At 34.7% G+C, this 22,094-nt stretch overlaps 2 protein-coding genes across 3 annotated transcripts in view; both read left to right on the forward strand.

Annotated features, from left to right (window-relative positions):
• LOC116173749 (protein Wnt-7b) overlaps nt 1–22,094 on the forward strand; it is a 145,961-nt gene that overhangs the window by 121,060 nt on the left and 2,807 nt on the right. For both annotated transcript variants that reach the window (XM_031491427.1, XM_031491434.1), the window contains exon 3: nt 17,823–18,094. In XM_031491427.1, coding sequence (XP_031347287.1) covers nt 17,823–18,094 — 272 coding nt within the window. The remainder of the gene's footprint in view (nt 1–17,822; nt 18,095–22,094) is intronic.
• LOC116173789 (amine sulfotransferase-like) lies at nt 770–2,038 on the forward strand. Its single transcript, XM_031491483.1, has 5 exons — nt 770–958; nt 1,008–1,104; nt 1,158–1,332; nt 1,384–1,507; nt 1,560–2,038. The coding sequence occupies exons 1-5, from the start codon at nt 802–804 to the stop codon at nt 1,913–1,915; spliced, it is 909 nt and encodes a 302-aa protein (XP_031347343.1). The 5' UTR covers nt 770–801; the 3' UTR covers nt 1,916–2,038.

Genomic DNA, 22,094 nt, shown 5'->3' on the forward strand with positions numbered 1-22,094 from the left:
GTGCCTTGTATGGCAAACATTACGAGAGGAATATTTAACTCAGTACATAATATCTTAAACACAAAGTTTTGTTAGCAGCTAAATTAACTGGATGTTTTGGGACCTAGTTCAGAAAAGGCCATCGTACAAAATATTCATTGTCATAAACTGTCTTCGTACGTTTAAGTTCGTATTCGAAACTGTCGAAAAATTATAAGGGTACGAATGGACTTGTCCCGCGCAAAAATCAGAATGTTGGGCAGTAGGACAGTGAAAACAACCAATCCAAAAAAAGAAAAAGAGCAGACAAGAGTCCGATGAAAACAGGTGGTGTTAGAAGTCACAAAAGAACAGAGGAAGTACAATGCAAAAGACAAGAAGATTATATGGAACAAAATAATCAGCTCAGAGGCGTGACGGCTTGTTAAAAAATCATCTATAATTTCAGAAATAACGCCGAACAATGTAACGATAATTAGAATAAGAGAAAGAAAAACCACCGGGTAAATTCTTTTAGGATTACCTGGTCTTGAGATTAAAATTTTTATCTTCACAAGGTACCTATGCAATTTTATTACTTTAGCAGTAAATACATAATAAATGGAGTCATGAGAAAGTCCCACTGACACAAATAGATTTTTAGCAAAAGGTAATTATTTTTACTATTTTATCTGCACAATGTATAAATTGCAATATCTACGCAAATATTGATAACGAATGGTAAACTAGAAATTTCGAAATTTGTAATCAATCAATAGCACTTCAAGTACCCATTAAATAGGTGCACCGATTATCGACACTAATGCAATTAGTACAAAGAAGATGAACTGGTTATTTTCAGAACAAGAAATAGAAGATATTCTAAAACAACATTTTCCACAGGTCAGTCGCAAGCTGATCTTTGAAACTTCACTAGACTTCATCAGAGATGTTGAAGTTCGAGACGATGATGTATTCTTAATTGGGAATCCAAAATCGGGTACGATTATCCTTACTTTTAAAGTGTTCTTATTTTAATGAACGTATAGGTACCACGTGGTTACAAGAATTGGTGTGGTTAATTGGTAACGACTTGGACTATGGAAGTGCCAATATATTTATTGACGAGCGTTTCCCAGTATTAGAGTAAACAGTCCGAAATGATTATGAATACCTATGGATAGTATTGGTTTTTTTAGGTTACAAGGGTTTTTTAATGGATTTCTTGAGGACACAACTCATATCAACATACTAAAGTGTCATCGAGAATCTTTAAGCTACGTTCAAAATTTGAAGAGTCCTCGTTTCATAAAGTCGCATGTAGCGCCAAGAACTTTACCAACGCAACTTCTTTCTGGTACCAAAAAGGCGAAAGTATTCAGACACGGTAGGAGAATCCAATATTTCATAGAAATTACCTTGTAGATCATATACATATCCAGAAACGCAAGGGATACGTGTTTATCAAGCTACCATTATTCAAAAAACCTACTGAAGCAACACGATTGCTCCCTAGATGATTATTGCAAGGTGTTTATGTCTTATGGTTGTAGGTATTTACACTGACTAGAAATTTAAAGCATTTAACAGTTTCTGTGCAGATAACCATTTTGATTCGATTTTGTACTTTTGGAATTTGAGGCACCAGGAAAACATTTTATTTGTAAGATACGAGGAAATGAAAAATGATTTAGGGTCGGTGATACAAAGAGTAGCCAAATTTCTAAATAAAACCGTGACCGATGAAGAACAGTCGAAATTGCTGAAGTGGTTGGATTTTGATCAAATGAAACTGAACAAAGCCGTTAACCATGATACTCTTTATCAGACGCCGGGATTTATTAGAAAGGGGATAGTTGGTGGTTATAAACAAGAAATGTCTCCAGAAATACTTGAAAAATTTAAGATTTGGATTCAGGAGTCCCTCAAGGATTCGGATTATTTTGAATACGAATAATTTAGTCCTTTAATGTGTATTTATTCTTATAAATGTTTATTTTTTTGTTATAGTTTGTAAAACTCATTTCTTATTCATTCAACTTCCACACTTGGAGATAATTGACAAACGTTTTAGCATGAATGTTTATTTCTTATTCTATTTGACTAAAACCCTACCTGCTACTGTAATTCGACCCAGCGATCCTCTTAGTCTATCAGTCTACGATATTCCTACAAGGAGTTTTTAATAATTTTTAAACTTTAATGCGCGATTTCTCTGTACCTAATCGATCGATTTGCAATATATAAAAATGGCTGTAATTTGTTTGCAATCCCCCGCACGAATTATTTTTTCATAAAAATTGCCCCCACCCTCTCGAATAAAAGTCGACGGTTTCTTTTTAATATTTTCCTTTGCCGTGTGTTAGGGGACGTATGAATTTTTGTTGGATCACCTTGTAGGTATAACCACTATTTCGAATTATTGTTTTCTTTGTATTTGTGGAGGTTGCATCATGAATTTGTTTACGTTTAGGTACTGTTTACTTTGACATTGATGACGAATGCTAACCATCAATACGTTTCAACATGATAGAACAAACAATTGATGACTGTTGTGCAAACTTCTCTTTAGTAATTATTTAGAGTATAACGCTCGCGAAAGTGCAAGTAATTTTATCAATATACCATACCTTTCAAGTATATCGACCGATACCACTATCGTAAAACAATTTTTCGATGATAGAAACTCCATTTAACAGTCGCAGGGATGGCGTCCTAATATAGTCTCAAATAAGAAAGTTGCATTACGCGAAACAAGAAGCTTTTATTCGCCAAAAAGGATGAAGTTTTATAGTCCTAAGGTTAAATGACTCATAAAAGTAAGGAATCATGAATTAAGTACCTATCCAGAAGTGGTTTAAGATTATAACAAGTTAAAAAGTAATCGTAAACGATTTACATAAAGCGCATTTCCACTTGCATTCATTTCCCATTTGTAAGATGCAACTTCTATAAAATCGTAAAAATCCGGTCACAAATATGAAAGATAGCGTTGCACATGGGCAATCCATTTTTGTCGTGCTACTTCAATGTCAGTTTATGAGAAGAATTTCATTTCAATGCTTTTCTAAATAAGAAAGTGGGAACTGCGCATGCGCAAACCTAAATTTTGAAACTAATGTTAGATTTTCCTTTGTTCCAAGCGCCTAAATACCAAATTTCACTTAAATGCTTCCATAGATAAAAAAAGTTGGCACTGCGCATGCGCAAAATAAAATTTTGAAACTGGCGCTAGATTTTCCTTTATTCCAAGTGCCTATGTATCACATTTCATTTAAATTCTTCCATAAATATAAAAGTTGGCACTGCGCATGCGCAAAACCAAATTTTGAAATTGGCGTTTGATTTTCCTTTATCCCAAGTGCCTATGTATCATGTTTCGTTTAAATTCTTCCATAAATAAAAAAGTTGGCACTGCGCATGCGCAAAACCAAATTTTGAAATTGGCTGTTGATTTCCCTTTATTCCAAGTGCCTATGTATCAAATTTCATTCAAATGCTTTTATAAGTAAAAAATTTTGCAATTCGGTTTATAAATGGTCGAGATGCGAAAAGGGCACTGTGAATTTTGAATCGATTCGATTGAAGTTTTGGCGTTGCGTATTATATGGCTAAAGCTATGCCCATATTGAATTTCATGCAATTCAGTTCATAACTAACGGAGATGTAAAAGTGATCGAACATTTCTAAACAAAGTTATCGTTCACACGGACAGATAGATGGACAGACAAACAAAGGAACAGACGGACAGACCAATAGGCAGACGACAGATAGCAATGCAAAATTATAAACGATCTCTAGGATCGTTAATAAACGGCAAAAGTGTAAAATTATGGAATATGTAAAAAACGGTTTTTTGTTTTTTTTTTACAATAACTTTTTTTGTAAGCGGTACAGAAAAAATTCCTTCCTTGGTACAAGACTCGACACCATAACGAACCAAATAGCGAAAAAAGTAGAACAATAGCGCATTTTTTTATTTTTGTGGAAATGCGCTAAAAAGTAAAGGATAGATAAGTAAATTTTTTGAGTAGTTTACTTTTTATAACTTCCATAAGGTAAATAACGTAAATTAGTGCGTGTTTATGAAAACGAACACTAATTCTAATTGTAAATTAATAGTTATTTATGGTATAAGTGTGTTATATTACAAATAAGTCACGCGAGAAAAAAGTAAGCCCACGAGGCCGTCAGGCCGAGTGGGGTTATTTTCTCAAGTGACTTATTTGTAATTAACACACGTGCACCATACAAAACTTTATCCAACACCTCCTCAAGCTGGTTTAAAACGTGGTAAATCTTAAAAACTGCGTGTTCCGCGAAAAGCTAGAGTGCATGGAATACAAAAGCAATAATTCGTTGCTATGGGGAATAATAAACAACAAAAAATTTAGTCAGACAATTCAACTCATGTATAAAAAATCGCATAAGCCGCAGTGTAATTGTCACTTTGACAGCGGCAAAAGTTACCTGCAACTTTTCCAGCGACAAATGCACTAGTGGTTTTTTCACTTATTCATTTTGGAACAATTATCGCATTATCCTTTCCCATATGATTAGCTTGACGTCTGTCAATAATTGACTAGTTTGGCGAATTTCTTGTTCGTTAAATTGTCCTGCCGAATTACACTCGAGGTTTGTATTTAAACCGAGTAAATTTGGGTTGTTGCAATTCAAATCTGTTTCCTTTTAGCAATTGAACTCGAAAAACTGTCAACCCAAAAATGCTTCACCTGCGGTGTCGCATTTTTATTAGTTGACAGTTTTTCTCGTCTAATTGCTAGGCAACAAATTTTCATTACCTAAACAACCCAAATTTACTCGGTAAAATACAAACCTCTTGTGCAATTATAAGTGAAAATTTATATGGATTTACTTATGGTTTCTGTAGGTACTTTATCTTGCTAGTGAGTTATTTTACGTCCATAACTCATTAGTGGGTTATATTATACCTTACTCGTTTAATTTCGTCATGATAATGACTGGATAACATAGAGGTGTTGGATAAAATAAATTATCATATATTGTTGTCTAAACTACAGGTTGTCGTTTCTTTAGGTTAAAACAATGCCGAAGATGAGGCAGTTCGCCCTTGTATATATAATTTCGATCTGAATATTGGAAATAGCAATCAGAACATCCTGTATTTAACATAATTCAAGTTATTTCATAAGATCTGGGGATTTTTTTCAAATTGGCCCAGAATTGGAAAAAAATTGTTGAATTGTTATTGTAATGCTAGTTTTTTTGATTGTAAATGTAGAGAGTAATTGTTTAATTCATTTAATGTTATTTGTTGTATTTAGTTAGTATGATAAATTTAAAACTGGTAACTACAAGAACATTTAATTGAAATTTTTGCGGAAGTTTAAAGTTTTATCTGGTATAAAAAGTTGTTACCGGACAAAAATTAATTGGTTTTTCGACAAACAATGTCACGTGCGAGATAAGCGATGCAGGGGTTTGTCAGTTCTGGGTGTAGTCGGGAATAACGATGTTGAATTTGTGCGAGGAAGTGGGTTTTGCTGAACTAGGAAGAATGAAGAGGCTGTCTCGGGTAATTTTGAAAGAGTCTCTATGACGGTAACTTTGGTACCAGTATTCCAACCGTTTATGCAATTTTAAATATAGTTAGTAAAATAATGCGAAAACACGTTTAATGTTGTGCGAGAAGTTTTTACGCATGGAATATCGAGTTTAGAAAGTCTGTGTTATCAAAAATGAAGAAATAATTAGTGTAATACAAGAGAAGTTTTACCATACGAGCAGCCACAAAGTTAAGTGTTATTGTGTTTGAGCCATTTGTGCTGTATTAAAAGAAATTTTTTTTCTGAGGGGAATCTCTTCGATTCGTGTTCAAGTGTGTGCCCAACATAGCATATTTCTTGTCCTGACCAGTTTATTAGATTATTATTAACAGAACTGTTAGTCACAGCAATATATTAGATATTCCAATTAAAGTGCCAAGGATGTTTGAGTTGAATGGATTGAACGAACAAAAATGTTAAGGATTGTAACCTATTTTGCATGCTTTCATCCGTCCGTCCTTCTGTTTGTCAAACTCGTTCGTCAAAATAATATTGACTAAAAATATAAAAACATACGTAATGATATGTACGCCCATCCCTAAATGCCCTCGCCTACTGCAATTTTGGTAACATTGTAACGGAGTCCGCTAGTGCAGTTTTTTCAATTTTTGTTAGGGTAGCTCAGTGTTGCATCGGTTCTATTACAGGGCTGATATTCCAAAATTCTTTTATTTTAAATTTCTATTACGCCGATAATTTCGCCGATTTGGCGCGCAACACAAGAAGATTGGCAGTCAACGTGAATTTGATGACAGAAGTCATTCTAGATATGGAGTAATTTCATTGTAGGTTCATAGGATTTCATTGGTAGATTTGGGTCAGATTTTAGCTAAGATTGCTCTCAGAATTACGAGTAATTAGGTAGTGGAAGAAGAGCTAATAGAGAGGAATCAAGAGACCAACTCGCGGTGGGGCTTCGTGAAGTGAAAAAACGGGAATTACCATTATCTTGGGTCTGGGTACACTTATCATTTACACAAAATACACAAATTTGTCCATTCGATAAACCCGCGTAAATCGACCTCTTCGGGAATGTAAAAATGGCATAAAATGCAAGTTCCTTACACAAAATCCCTAAAAACGATCGATTCCTATTTATATACAACACAAAAATTCAAGGAAAACTTATTTTTATCGATGCGGTGAAATTTACTCCAATTGTCAGTTGGATTTCCCCTTTGGGAGGCAGCAGCAATTTAAAAATTGGACGGTGGATCGCCTTAGGCAATAAGATCGGACATCTTGGTTGAATTGGGTTACTTACCTTTATAAAATAGGGTTTTAACAGCAAATAGAAGCTTGAATTAATTGTCTTTAACCTTTTTCCCGGTAGCCATTTTATTTACAATGTTAAAACCACCTCGTATAAACAAATTAGATGTACCATTTTGTTTAATAGACTGGTTTTTTATGTAACTTGTCACTACAAATCTGGTGCAAATGAATGTTTTGCACTTTGGACCCTATTTTAAACGTATGCCTTTAAATATGAATGCACCAATATTCATCCCCTTTAAGCTTAAAAAGTAAGGTTTCATGATTAAAAGTATTTACTCTTAATATATGTACCTTTGCAAAATACTGCACTTGCAAAGACCTTTGAAAAGATCTGGGATTGCGGTATAAAGATAACAAAATAAAAATTCAATAAAAAAACGCCGCCAAGGGATGGCGATTATTGCATAAATAAATCACATTCTAAACATGTTTGCCAATGCCTTAATTAAAAAACACTAAAAACTTTAAGCGCCAAATCTAACTGTCTGCAATTATTGTGGATCACCCGGTATTCAATAATTTCATTTATTGTAATTATTGGCTGCAGTGAAACTAGATCGCTAAGGCTTAAATTTCAGATTGAGCAAAAAAGTCTAATCTTCGTAAAGTAAGGACATCAGAATTTGTTTGGGAGCTAGCCGGCGATTAAATAATTTGTCATTGCAGTAGAAAGTCGAATACGATCTACTGGAAGGTCCCCTCGCGTTCAATTTCCATGTTTAATCAAATCCGTTGGAACTAAATCCAAAAGAAATTCCTAGTTTGTGATAAAAGTAACAAGATAAACTCACAATTGTTTGAAAATGTGATTTATAGCAAACGTAAATGAATCGAACATGTGAAGAAGAAAGTGAATAGAAAACCCATGCCACTGGCTTTGACAATTTAAAGAATGTTTATAAGAGGAGATGAAACGTGCATAAGAATCATTAAAATGTCCTAATGAAGCTGTTATACTGATAATTACCACAGTGTATGTATGTTAATTGTTGCAGTCACAGCCCACTACCGTCTTATCTGCGCTCTAATTGATGCGATATGCTAATGAGTGGAATTTAAGACTCAATACTTGCATATGACCTATCAAATATAAGGCATTTTTATCAAATAAATTGTAATTTGCATACTTATTTGAAAAAATCGATCGCATTGTAACGTCGAACATAGAAAATAGACATACAAAGACACTACTAATTTAAATATTGTGCATGTTCGATCTGAATCGGGTCCTGTAATTTTTTCTCATTTGAGACGGGTGGGAGTGAATTCAAAATTTCTCGATTAAGTGAAGGAAGATTCCGCAAATGTAAATTAGGCTAAAGACGTGAATTGTGAAAATGTCGAAATTCTGCGTTTGTTTTACCTGTCACAAAAAAGAACATTTCCAGGGCTACCAACCAGATAATATTTTTTTGTATAAATTAGAATTTTAATTCGAGCTAAGATAATTTCTCAGAAATCTGGCACAAATATTGTAAGTATAACCTTATATGATGTGACATGTGTACTCCGTGTAGGTGTTACATAAGCACGGCAACATATTACGTATGTCTATTTAATTAGTGTCTTAAATTTATTGGTGATGATTCGATATACCGTAGTACCAACTACGATAACTATACAATTGTGACAGTGGAACGATATTTGAGACAAGCTCATTAGATTATGATAATTTAAATTCTAAATAAATATTAAAAAAATTAGTAAACAATAGTGATATGAATATAAATAGTCTCATTAGAAATTGCCTTTTACCCTTCTGCTTCCTTACACTAAAATATCGATAACATTGGCAATGTGTTCAAACATTTTCGTTCATGGACATGGAAATTCTATTAGAAAGGCACGCTGCAATAAAATCTACTTCTGGCATGATTAATTGCGTCTTTAATTACGATGGAAGAGGAGCGATAACCTCCAAACCCGGACTTGAAATAAGTGTACACTTAAGTAATATACAAGAAACCCTTATCGTCGAATGAGCAACAAATTGACTAATAGATTACATAAATCTTCATTTAAATTTAGGTAAAACACTAATTCGGATAATCAAATTCTATAGATCTCCAATGATCTTAGGACACACCAGTGGATTTGGTATGTAAATGAACTAACGGCAATAATTTTGAATATAGTAGGTACGCGAACTAAAGCAATATTTATAAAATAATCCACATTTTGGGAGTATAAAAAAAATCAACTTTGACACTGCAGCTCACATTTGGAGGTAATGATTTGAATGATTTAAGCATTGTGTTTAGAAACATCATGCTCGCTATAATTGGTGGTGGGTTTTTAAGGAGAAAATTGAAACTAATGATACCTTTTTCGATATTCGATATTCAAGTTTGATTGATTCATACCAAATAATCGGCGAAATTACCAATAATAGATATTTCTATACCAAAGGACTGAGGTGTATCACTGGATTTCGTCTCCCACACAACGCAACTTACCTCTGGTTTATATTTGGAACCGAAGTAACGCTGAAGAATATTAAAATTAAAAATTAATTTGTAAATAGCAGTAGCCACAAAAAAAATGGCAACCAAAGTATTCACCTGTAATTTATGAATAAAGAGTATACAAAATTAAGTTCCACCTTATGGCATCGAATACAACTGAAGATACAAATCTAACGTTGAGTTTGTTGTAGGAAAATTCTATGCTATGGGCTAAATGCTCCATGTTGAACACAATACAACTATGTTTAAACGAACAATGGAAGCACTCATTCGCTTTAAATTTTGTATAGCGACATCTAATGCATAAATCCATCCAAGCGAAATTTTACAGTTTTGAAAGGTATATATTTTTATTGCTGCTAAATAGAGGGCGCTTTTAAGTATACCTATACTAAAGTCCCTAGTAGTAATCTAGGGACTTTATACCTATACCTAAATGCGTTACCCATAAGGTTAGCAATCTGTTGTTTGTGTATATCTGTGGTTTATGGATTTCAAGTATGTATGAACCGGGAACGTTTGCCATTGACAGGATTGAGAAATGAGTGTGGACAACTATTTTTATTCACAGAAAAGGAGAAATGTGTTCACTAAACCAGACTTTTTTCACTCTAACTTTCAGTTTTGAACTATGAGCACTTTTACTAATTTCGGAGTTCCGCCATATACCAACAATCAAGTGTAATTCCCCTTTGTTGACTAGTAGTAGTTTGTAGCGAAAAATAACCTAGCGCGTTTAATTAATCTGTCCTTGACTGAACACATCTCCAATTTATTCGATGAAAACGCGCGTATTTCACAAAGAGGTTTTTAAGTCCTCTAGTTGCACAGTAATTCCTATTATGGTGCAATGCATGGCACATCCTCTTTTTGGTTCTGTAAAACTGTAAAACTCGTTGAACCTCGTTCAATTTAATAGTTCGCACTCGAATCTTCTAAGCTGGAGTTTTCTATTATGCCCGAAAAACATCGACTTAGTCCCTTGAATTCCAAACAATTTATTTAGCGACGACAACTACGTTATTTCTTGGCAGTTCGAGACTCGAGTTAATATTTTATTTTCAAATTACGGTTAAATTTTCAGACGCGTCGAATCAAAATTTTAAATTGGAAATTAACTGATGGCCAAACGGCTATTGATTATTTTTAAATTTCTCTAAGCATCGGCCACTGTTCTCGCTGCGTGATTGAACCTTGAGTCATCAACATGTTTTGTGCAAAACAAATCCCCATACTCCTTATTAACAAACGTCTACAAAATGGAATCTTATTAACGCAGACGGCCATCTTTAATTCGTTATTAATCCCCTCTCTACGAATCAAATAAGAGCTAAGGTACGAAATCACTCCCAAATACCACCACCATATGCTATGGTGCAGTTTCCACGCAGTTGTAATCAAATAGGTCCTCTTAGGATAACGGAATATGATCCAAATCCCCGATCTCTCATCTCCCGACATCCAGGATCTATACACTGGTCTGTAGATATTAAAAAATGCGAAAAGGATAATCTTCAATTCCACCGAATGTTCGCTTTTTTATTCTTACAATTCCACTACAAAATCTACTCCTACCTTTACCACAACATTTTCAAAGACTAGATTTATTTATTTATTTATTTATTTATTTATAGTAGTTTTCCACATACGACCGCGTCAATCCAGCATTTTCACGTTGGTAACAGAGGTAATAGTGCTGAAGAAAATCACTATAGTCATTCGAATTCGAGGAGTAGCGTTGGGCAAGTTAGCAGACCCCACTCTTAACAAAACGGAACCAATCGTATTCATGCAGGAGTCATGGGCACATGAAGCCAGCAATAAGACAAGAGTTATAAAAGAATCAAGTTCGACTACAACACTCAGAGTGGTCTTTGATGCAAAACATTTGGGGAGAAAGAATCTCAATGAGATACTACACGGGGGACCTAGAGGAGCTTTGGGAGCTACTTATAAGATGGAGAACATCTGATCAATGCACCGACACATCAACCTGCACGAAGAAGATCAAAAGTACCATACAATACGCCAATACTGTGCAGTAAAGAAATTAAAAATGATGCAGGTAACTCTGTAATTGGGCGCAAGCCAGTTGAGGGCCCAGAACAAGAGAGGCATAATAAATAAATAAATAAGGAGCCCCAAACCAATGATCACGAGATAGATATGAAATTTTAATTTATATTCCTTGAATGAATTACGTTAATATTTTAAATTAGGAAAAATGTAAAGAAAGGTGGAGTTGGAATGATTTTATTTGTACTAATATATTCAAACAAGTCAATTTACATGAGCGTTTATTTGAGAGTGATCAAACTAGAGCATCAGGTTTTAATTTTCAGATTAAAAGTAGCGATAAAGAGCCAACCGCAGAATAATAATCATTAAAAGTTTATGTATTACTGAGCTAGCCGTGGTATTAATTATTTCATTACAAGAAATTAATTGTTACAGTAAACATTTAACCAGTGCTGTAGAGATTAAAATTCATTTTCTACGAGTAGGGATTCCAATCCCTGTAAATGTAATTAATCCGTTAAATCAGTTTCCAGCCATTATAGTCCCTTGACCTTTGAAACTATGTCGGAGTACAAATGCTTTCACCGGTTGTATCCCCTTTTATCCAAGCCAATATTATCATTGAATCACTCCATTCGAATAGTGATCTTCTTTAGCAGTTTGGCTAGTAGCAGTGCTGCACACAGCTCCAAATTTGGTAATGTTGTGTTACCTTTGGTTGGTGTCATCTTTGATTTTGTTACTCATAGTCTTTCGGACGCATGCAGCTCTAATTCTTGACTTCACGACGTCTTCCTATTTTCAGATCTTCTAGGAGAACCCACTCTTTCCGAAACTGGTTCCACTTCTCTCCTATGAATGCATGTACCTCTTTATCCCATATTGACTTAGCTTTAATAGCTGGATCAGTTGTGTGTATCGTGGTTGGACTGACGAATCCTAATGGATAGCATATTTTTCAAATTTTTCAAAATATACCCCTTTTTGATATTGGGCATATTTCCACTTTGAATGTGAAGCTCTCTTCGTGTGGTAGCCGAATTGCTTTATTATCCCATCTTGATTAATGTTGAGTCCCTGACTCATCATCTCAGCAAAAATGAACGTCTTTCCCCAGAAATAGAGAATAAATAACCGTAAAATTATATGTTGTTTTTCTTCCAAACTCCTTTTTTTCCATATCTAAGTAGATTGCGTAAGTCTCCTCGAAATTCTTGTTCCCAAGGCAATTTGAAATTCTTTATACCAATACAAATGTAAATTTGCAACTTCTGACGAATGACAGTGAAAAGTGCAAAGTATGGAGCAGTGAGATTGAAGATCGCCGAGGGAATTTTGGACAAATCCTTTCGATCGTAGTAATATAAACTCACCAATAAATACACAGCTCTTCTCTTCCGAATTTCGAAATATGAATAACCATAGTTTAATGATCTAAAAAACCATATAATGACTTAGCCTAGGGCCTTTATTAATACGTGGCCTTATATAATCTGGAATAGTTTTATGGGGGCCATAATCACAGATTTATGTAATGTCCTATCAGAACGCCTTCTCATTACCTCCTTAAAAAATTATGTACGAGATTCGTTGCGTAGGTCGTAACCGTTTGGGGGATGTTGTGACAGATTATTAATTAACCATTACTTATTATTGAAGGAATTGTAAATTTATATAATTAAAATCTCAGTGAACCATTAAAATATTTTAATGACGTCCCATTTTAAGGCTATGTAGGTAAGTCGTTATTATTACAATGGCGAGGATGAGAAAGATTACATTAGTCATGTGAGCGACCCATTAATTGGCGCTCTGCGTGCTGACTGACAAGAAGATATCGTGGGAGGCGTTAAATCATTAACAGCGACTGATTTATACACATCTTGATTATCGCTAACTATTCGATAAATACGTGCTTGATTATAGATTTTAAGATAAGATGAAACATGAAGTGAAAGTCGGATTATACCATGTAAGATACAAAGATTAATCATATGAAACGGATTTATTATTATCGTTTATTTCCCATAAGTAAATAGATCGTAAGCTCTCCATACATGATCAAATCAATAAACAAGACGTTCGTGGTTAGACTAAAGTGCCACTCTGCTCCAAATCACAACGTTAAATTTTTTTTCTTATTGGACCCCTTTCTGTGATTTTTGAAAACAAGAACCCATTCGCATAATTGATTATAACGAATGCAATTAACATTTTCTTATTCAGACAGGAAGTCTATTTAAGATATTTATATACAGATTTATAATGGCTATTAAAGTCATCGGGTCTTGATTAAACTAATGCACTTTATTGACTAATTTGCTTTAACATGGACAGATGCAGAAATTTGCATGGGATAAAATCGGTTACAGATATATAATTTAGAAATGGAATGGAATTTATTTCCTGCTATTTGTACCACCGCTTATAAGGATAAGTAAATTACATTTTCATCAAATCGGTAGTATGCGTGATTTGAATCAGTGTGCATTTTTCATTGTTGTACAACGCTAGATTTATCCCGTGAGCCATATGCACTTTACAACGGATTTTCAGCGATCTTTCAGTTTGACCAACATACAATTTTTTTTAAATCTTTAAAAGATTTTTGTATATTCCCGATTTATCCTTCACATCACGTTTTTTTTTGGGTTATCTAAAAGGATTTTGTATGCCTACTAACGTACTAGAAACTGTTTACAATTTACTAACGTTGTTACATTTCTAATTTGCCTTCTTAATTCAGTTTATAATTAATTCTTCTGAAAAACCATTGTATAGGTACATCAATTGAATGGAATCAGTGGATTTTGTACTTAAACTGAATTCTTATTTCATCGACAGATATTTAATTTCAACTTCATAATCTAAAACGACCACTACTTAGTACCAAAGGAATGAAGGGCACATCCCGAATGAATTATTCTAAAGGATACCGCAAACATCTTATAATAAGCGAGTTCTGGTGACGTGGTGAATGGAGGCGGGTAGCTACGGATTTTTAATTTGGGAAGTGAATCATTACGGTTCGCATCCGCACACACTTTCCCAATATTACCCATTAAGAAAGTGAAATATGAGATGATTGCCACACTCCAAGGCGACATTTGCTTCCTAAAGTGATTAACGAACAAAGACTGTTAACAATACTACGTAAAAAATAAATGTACGGTTTTTTAACTGCAATCAACCAATCTATTCTTTTACATTAACTTATAACTAACATTTTTCTGCAAAAAAAAAGTCAACTCGAATAAATTTGTGATAACCTGGCAATTTCTACTTTGCATGTTTCTGAAAGAAACTTAAATCCAAATAAAGAGCACCACCCAGCTTCTTTAAATGATTGAAGTTTCTTCTTACGAAACTAGGAACTCAACGGAAAGCGATACAAAGCAATGGTTGCAAATTCCCGTAACAAAATGATGTAGGGTTTTAATATTCTCAAGACTTCCACAATTATTACCAAACAACTTAAACTTGACACTCCTATTTAATTTGTGGTTAATAGTTCATTAACTCTAACACTTACTAATGACTTTCAATTTTAAATAAAATTTAAATTAGTAAAATTACTTATAGAGAAATTATCCACTAACTATTAATTTAATTAAATGAATAAAAGAAAGGTTCACCAGAATGGCCATTCACCCAATTTGGTTCCCTTCGCTCCAAGCGCTATTTGTTGTCTCAGCATTCACAAAAACCCTGCAAAGAAACTGTCAAATCCGTTCGAACAAGAATGTAACCTACCACCATTACGGCAACGCTTGAAACTTGAATCGGTGCGAACTTCAAATCGCAAAACCCTAAAATGAGGTCACAAGAATATAGCCGTACTTACATCCACTTTAAATTCAAATTATAGCGTCAAACATGAGAGAAAAGTGTATATCCAAACCATTTCGAGATCACACAAAGAGTTTTAATCCCCAGAAAAAATTGCAATTCAACAGACATTGAATTCTTCAAAAATAGTAAAAGTTCTGCACCAATCGAAGTTCGTTCAACTAAACCAATTGCAGTTGCAGTAGCCGTGGTCCTCAATCAAAAATTATAGTGATACGCGGCCAATAATAATTTATATGCATGTATTTGAAAAAATAAAACCGGGACAGCCATCTTACTGAAAGTGTTCTTTCCAACCAGTTAAAATTTTCGATTTTCGATTTCTTCAATTGATTGTTTAAGAAAGCAAGTACAAGGAGTACAACTTGAAACTCGGATTTTTTTCATGCACGTCAAGCGTCCCACGCTTTTTTACGGTTTGGGTTATTGTAATGTATAAACTTTTGATTAAAATCGATGCGCCACCTGAATTATACCTTTATTTTTTCCTTTAAATCAAAAAAATACTGTCAAATGCAGTTAAAACATCCTCCTCTTTATTTATGATACAAACGTTATAGGTTATAATTTACACATTCCATGTAAGTTTCCAATAGTAAGTAACTGAAAAAACCATCGTATTTTAATACAAAATTTGAATGATTATTCTAATGATAAATTGGGGTCTTACGCGCAAACGATATATCTATTGTTATCTTGAATCAGCACACCGCCTGTGCCGTCGCACGTGTACATGCAGATAGCTAATTCGACCAAGTTTACAAATAATTACGGAAAAGTAGAACGACTAGACCAGGATTATGATGAAAGGTTCCCTTTGAACTGGTCGATTGGCATGGCGTTGGGAATTGTTTCTACTCGTTGACTAATCGTTGATGTGTTCCTTTGGAACAATATTTAGCACTTTTTCCACTAAATGTAACTAATTTAAACGTCATATAAGCAAGCAAATCCTGCCTAACTTCGTTTAAATTTAAATAAATTGAAAACATGTACACATTCACTGTAACGTTTCATATTGCAAATTTTTCTATACATGGTAATTCAAAAGTATATTTTAAGATACTGTCTCAACCCCTGGGGAACCTCTTTTTCATAAACTTTTCTGGATTTTATCGGATGTAACTTCGCGATTGCATCATTTGTAGCACATTAAATTGTATTTCGATGCCTTATGCAATATTTCAGGGGTTTTCCGTCCCACGAGTCTGAAGACTTAGTATTGAGTTGAGTGGAGAAGTAGTCAAGTATGTTTTCATTCTTGACTTTGCTCGGCCCTTAGGTAATTAGTTATTAACATTCTAATACATTTATTTTGTCAAATTGCAGAATTGAGAGAAGGGAAAACACATTGACTTGAGGCACAGGAACTAGATTTTATAGTCGTTTTTCCATATCCTTTTTTCGGTTAAGATGGTGGAGCCAAAATGATTTATTTACCAATTTAATTGGAAAAACACAATATTTTGATTTGATTTGGTAATCTTACCCACCTTTCTGTCATACACCATTTTTTATTAACTTGGTAGCCCGAAATGTTTATTTATAACCAATATCATCAAGGAAAATAAATATGAGAACCACTCTTTGTGCTCTTCCTATCCTACTCCCATTTTGGTTAAGTGGTAGAGCAAATTCTTAATTTATTCCATATTTCTTCGTGAAAACTGCAAAATGCGCCAAGATACGAATCCTTGTTTTTACCACTCTTACATTAGTAAGGGAGGTATTGCATTGGAGTAAAAAATGACTCCCCTTTCCTCAATTTTTAACGGAAATGTACGTTTTGACATCAGGAGTCCGAATCAAGCAAAATTTCGATGATGTCGGTCTTTCGGTCGGTCTGTATTCTCATTTCCGGCTAAACGGTTGAACCGATTGGAACCAAATTTACTACACATATTCTCAGATATAAAAGGAAGAGTTGGAAAGCATTTGGGCAGAACGCACATGCGCAGGTGTCCCTTCAATCTTTACACACTCTTCTACAATAAACAGATACATTAAAAAAATTCTTTTTCATTAACAGCAACGTTCAGGTTACCATCGCAAGCAAAATATTTGTCCTCGTTAAGTGCTTTTTCAACTTGGAGAAAAGATATTAGTCACAGGCTGCTAAATTTGGACTATGCCACATTCAGCGATAACTTGGATATCTTGTTTTAAAGAATCCAAAATTGACAAATTTCTTGCCTGACAAGTTTCTGTACTGGTGCAAGGAGGCTGTGAATCCGTCTAGCGGACGCTTCTTTCATTCTCGGATCTTTTAAAAATGGTTGCCTCTGATGTGGGCATGGGCACTTTCCTTGCACTTTCCTTGCAACTGAAACCATCTGTCAATACCACCTTTTCAATTCTCTGTATAGTCTCCTGTGTTCTGGCCTGAAGAGGCCTACCAGGCTGGATCCTTGTATTGATTCTCGACCTCAAGTTGGTAATATAATTGAGCATTCCCACAATATACGCCAATCATTCGTTCATGGCTACTTTTTGGGCCTGCACCCTCCTTAATCAAAATGCTTCTATGTTCAAGCTTTACATCATAATAATAAAGCAATTAAAATTACACATCGTGATAATAAAGCTATACCCTTAACTCATTTGTGCATTAGAAATAAATCTGGCAGGAAGTCGTATAGTGGAATTAATAATGGTATTTTTTTAGGATCACGAGAGGCCGCTTTCACCTATGCAATTTCAAGCGCCGGAGTATCGTACGCGGTGACGACAGCATGTGCCAAAGGAAACATATCATCGTGCGGCTGTGCTCCCGGTCCCAAACCGAGAGACGCCGCGCCATCGGGATGGAAATGGGGCGGCTGCAGCGTGGATATAGCTTTTGGAACCAGATTCGCGCGAAAATTCTTAGACGCCCGAGAACTCGAGGGGGACGAACGAAGTCTTATGAATCTACATAATAATAGGGCGGGAAGAAAGGTTTGTATGATATTTTTTATAATTTAAGTCAATCCGTCCATTGTGTCTGTGACTTTAGTGACATGCATGCTACGACGAGTGGGTTAACAATCGCAGGCGGTTGGTCCATCATTCACCACCCTGTCAATTAGGAGAAACACGCGATACGAAAAACTGATACACCTTGAGAATTGCAGATCTGATTTCTGAATTTAATTTTATTTTCGACGTTACAAGCAGATCTTCAACTATAGATACGAAACAATTTGACATTTACTTTTTGCTGCCGTTTTTACATCAGCGGTTTTGAAGAAAACGTAAAAATACGCCAGATTATCGGCTAGTGTGATAGATTATATCACTCCCATCTTAAAAGTACTGCAAAGTAATCACTTCATCATTACTATATTTATGTATCATTATAATCGTGTAATAATAACTGAATTACATACTATAAATGTGCTTTAGGTTCCGACGTCTACCGTAAATGCTTATTAACTTTGTCAACAGCTGTATAATCTGAATATGTAGATTGTAGAACAGTCTGTCATTATTTGTGATTGGTACTTGCATCAATTTACAATAAGAAATTACCACTTTTCATTATCCCCAGGTTATAACCAACAGAAGTAATATTTTGGATTTTTATGAAACGTGTGTTTAGCCATATCTCTAAGCATTTTTCTTAGCATGTTCGCAAATTACACTTTCACACTTTTACAATTCCTTACTATTTTCCTGCCAGTGCTAATTTCGTTTCAATTGCATCATAAAATGATTCTTTGTGAAGTCCCCGGCTACTTGCCCATTTCTCTTCCCAAATTATTTAGAAATGTTTACTTCTGTGACGAACAACCCTGTTCAATTTATAAAGAGAATTCCGCACTTGGTAGGTCCTCTTTTGTCTGCAACTGCATCCTCCCCATAGAAAAGGTTTACTTATCATACATTTCGTGCCAATAGAGCTTTTGGGGTATTCAGGGGGTCTGTTTTCCGTTCCATCTTCACACGCATGCCAACTCCTCTATTTAGAGATTGCTGATTTCGTTAAAAAACAGACACAATTATAATTCTGAAACGAAGTTCTTTATTACAATGTGTAAAATGAACGGCAATCAAGTAAATAGATAATTATTACCCGACCACCCCCGAATTGGTCTTATTTCCTTTCAATACTTGCACAAGAAAGTGTTTCCATAAAAATTGAGGACACTTGTATCACTTTTATTGACCTTATTATAAGGGATGATGTGTGTAGATTAAGCGCCAGTCACATTATTTGTTGGTTAATGACTAACCATTCCGAAATTAGTCTTACTTTGTCTGATCACTTCTGCTTAAGATAACTGACCACGTCAAACAATGTCTTCACAGGAATTAAGAATGCCTGTATAAATTTTATTTACGTTATTTAAGGGATGATACTGTACATTAAGTGTCAACCAATGTAACGGCTTAGTTACATTTACAAGGGTCGAAGACCTTACTTATAACCTGACATAAAATAAAATTGAACTTCTACGGCACTGGCAAAATACTTTAAATAAACAATTAATTTTTAATTTATCCATGGCTAGCTCAGTAATAAAAATGTTTTCAACCTTGCGGAAGTTTGGGCTTTTTTCTCCTCTCAAAATCTGAAATTCAAAATATAATGCTCTGGTTTGATTGAACTCTGATAAATACAATAAATATTACAAAAAAATGCAATGCCTATCTCGTGCCCATGCTAAATTATATCCTTATCTAAAATTAATCTTTATCACATATTAAATTACTTATACATTCTCCTGTACATAATATACACATACCTCTGAATGCTAAACAAAATTTTAATCCAACCAAAGGACTAGTATACTGAAACTAAATTCATCAATCAATGAAACCAACAATCCTTTGTTAGGATCTAAGGTTTGGATTCAATTCTTATCAATAAATAAAATACAAAATCTGTTTCATGAGAATAAATTTCATAGGCGGATTCCTTTAGGAATATTAAAGTTACTTCGAACAGAATTCCTTATTCAAATTCCTAAAAATAACCGACCACTGCTTTATACATAAAAAAATTTAAAATAAGTTACAGTGATTGACGTGGGTAATATTCTTTTTTGGTAACAATTGATCTTCTCTCCTTTAAAAATATGGAAACGGATCGCTTCGTTGGTACGCCACCCTGGTAACGTTATCTTCGTGACCAATGCAAAGTTTGGCGAAATAAAAGTTCGAATGATTCGCGAATCCAAGCAAACCGGCTTCAATTTCGCGAAGGTAACACTCGAGATCGTAAATAAGCACACGAATAAAATGAATAGGTTCCGCAGTGTTGATACTGATTTTGAGCAAACTAGGTGTCGATACACGTTTTGGTTCTTGAAATCGCACCGGGAATCTTCACACATACGCGAAGATATTTCTCACAACACAGACAAAAAATTTCGACCGTGAATCAATTTTTTCACGTACCAATATTTGTACGTGGTCGAAAACCTTTTGTATTTACGCGAAATAAACCAAGAATAATAATAAGCCTACCCCAAATTAGTACGGGCTTATGCTCGTAATTTCACAAAATTTAATGTCGGCGTATCTCACGTAGTACGTGACGGTTTTTGAAAATCAGCTTACAGTTTTCGCTCTCCCACTTCTCTCGCTATTTATATCTTGCCCGTTAGAAGTTCTGAAACGGAACCTGTTTTCTGAACTAGTAAACCTGCATTATTGCCACGTGCTCGACTTTAAACAGGCTGGAACCACATTCTTAGGTTGGGAGAGATCGGGGCAACCGCGCTCGCTTTCCGCAATACGTTTCTTGTTATCGCCTGTTATCACCAGATATACTTTTGTTCATGTTCGCTATGAAGCGGTATATGTGAACATTTTTCTGTATGTTTAACAACATACAAATTCAAGCTGTTGAAAGGGAAATGCGGCCACCTGTTACATCAAATAAGTGGATAATTATTACCTGAATTCCCTAAATTGAATTCTCATTGTTCGTGCGTAAGATTCGCGACAACTTTAAAGAATGATTCACAAAACTTGAGGATGATTACATAAATTTTATTAGCGTTGTAGATTAAGTCTCATTAAGTTTTACAAAAATTAAGGATGCTTGTACCCACTTTATCAACGTTACCTTAACACATGATACTTTTTCCTAAGAGAAGACACTACGTTAAGAATTATTTAATTGAGGAAACTTGTATCAATTTTATTGGCGTTCCTAGGCCACCCCTCTTCCGACAATCCGTTCTTGAGGTATAAGGGAATATACCCGATCACGATAAGAAGTCGAGCAGGAGGGCTATGGTTGGTAGAAATTAATTCCTTTCGTTGAGACCTTTCACTAGAGTACCTACCATGAAGTACCATGAAGGTTATAACTAGTTCCACCCCTCAATTTGTTGTCGTATGTAAAAGTTATGCACGTTTTACTTTCAAAAACAGCATCTCAGGAAATAATTCGTGGGGGGCCCCCCTTTTAGACAACGCAATTTGATGGCCGGACGGACGGATGGACGAACGGACAAAACGCAAACAATAGCACATTTTTTTTAATTCTTAAAAAATGCGCTAAAAACAATGGGCTACTATGACCACTTTGTCCGCCCATTCGTGTGTCAATCTGTACGGCTATGTTACTATACAAGATCTTTATCGTGAGAGCTACTACTCGACTTTTTTTCTGTGCCACCTACGAAATAATTTGTAGCAAAAAATCTATAATTTTCACTCTTCACAGTTTTAAATTGTTGCCATTTATTGTGGTTATAAATCCTCTGCGCTTTTTGAATTTTACTCCTTGATTAGCCAAAACTCAAACATGAACCTTGCTCAGCTTTAGCGATGATCTTGGACCAGGGAAACCCGAAAGGTGACTCACAGTCTACATCTTCTTGGAATCAAATTAGTAGACTTCAATACCATGATCGACATATCGAATTTTTTAATATCTTATCATAATATCGACTAATTTGCGACATTTTTACTAATGACATGAAAATTAGATGACTCACTA

Source organism: Photinus pyralis, unplaced genomic scaffold, assembly GCF_008802855.1.
Source record: "Photinus pyralis isolate 1611_PpyrPB1 unplaced genomic scaffold, Ppyr1.3 Ppyr1.4_LG1, whole genome shotgun sequence".
NCBI lineage: Eukaryota > Metazoa > Arthropoda > Insecta > Coleoptera > Lampyridae > Photinus > Photinus pyralis.

Bases quoted from the DNA above. Each gene is read 5' to 3' on its own strand.
- LOC116173789 (XM_031491483.1), top strand. From the start codon at position 802: ATGAACTGGTTATTTTCAGAACAAGAAATAGAAGATATTCTAAAACAA. The intron at 1,105-1,157 runs GTAAACAGTCCG...TGGTTTTTTTAG, and splicing joins GAGCGTTTCCCAGTATTAGA to GTTACAAGGGTTTTTTAATG. The intron at 1,508-1,559 runs GTAGGTATTTAC...GTTTCTGTGCAG, and splicing joins GGTGTTTATGTCTTATGGTT to ATAACCATTTTGATTCGATT.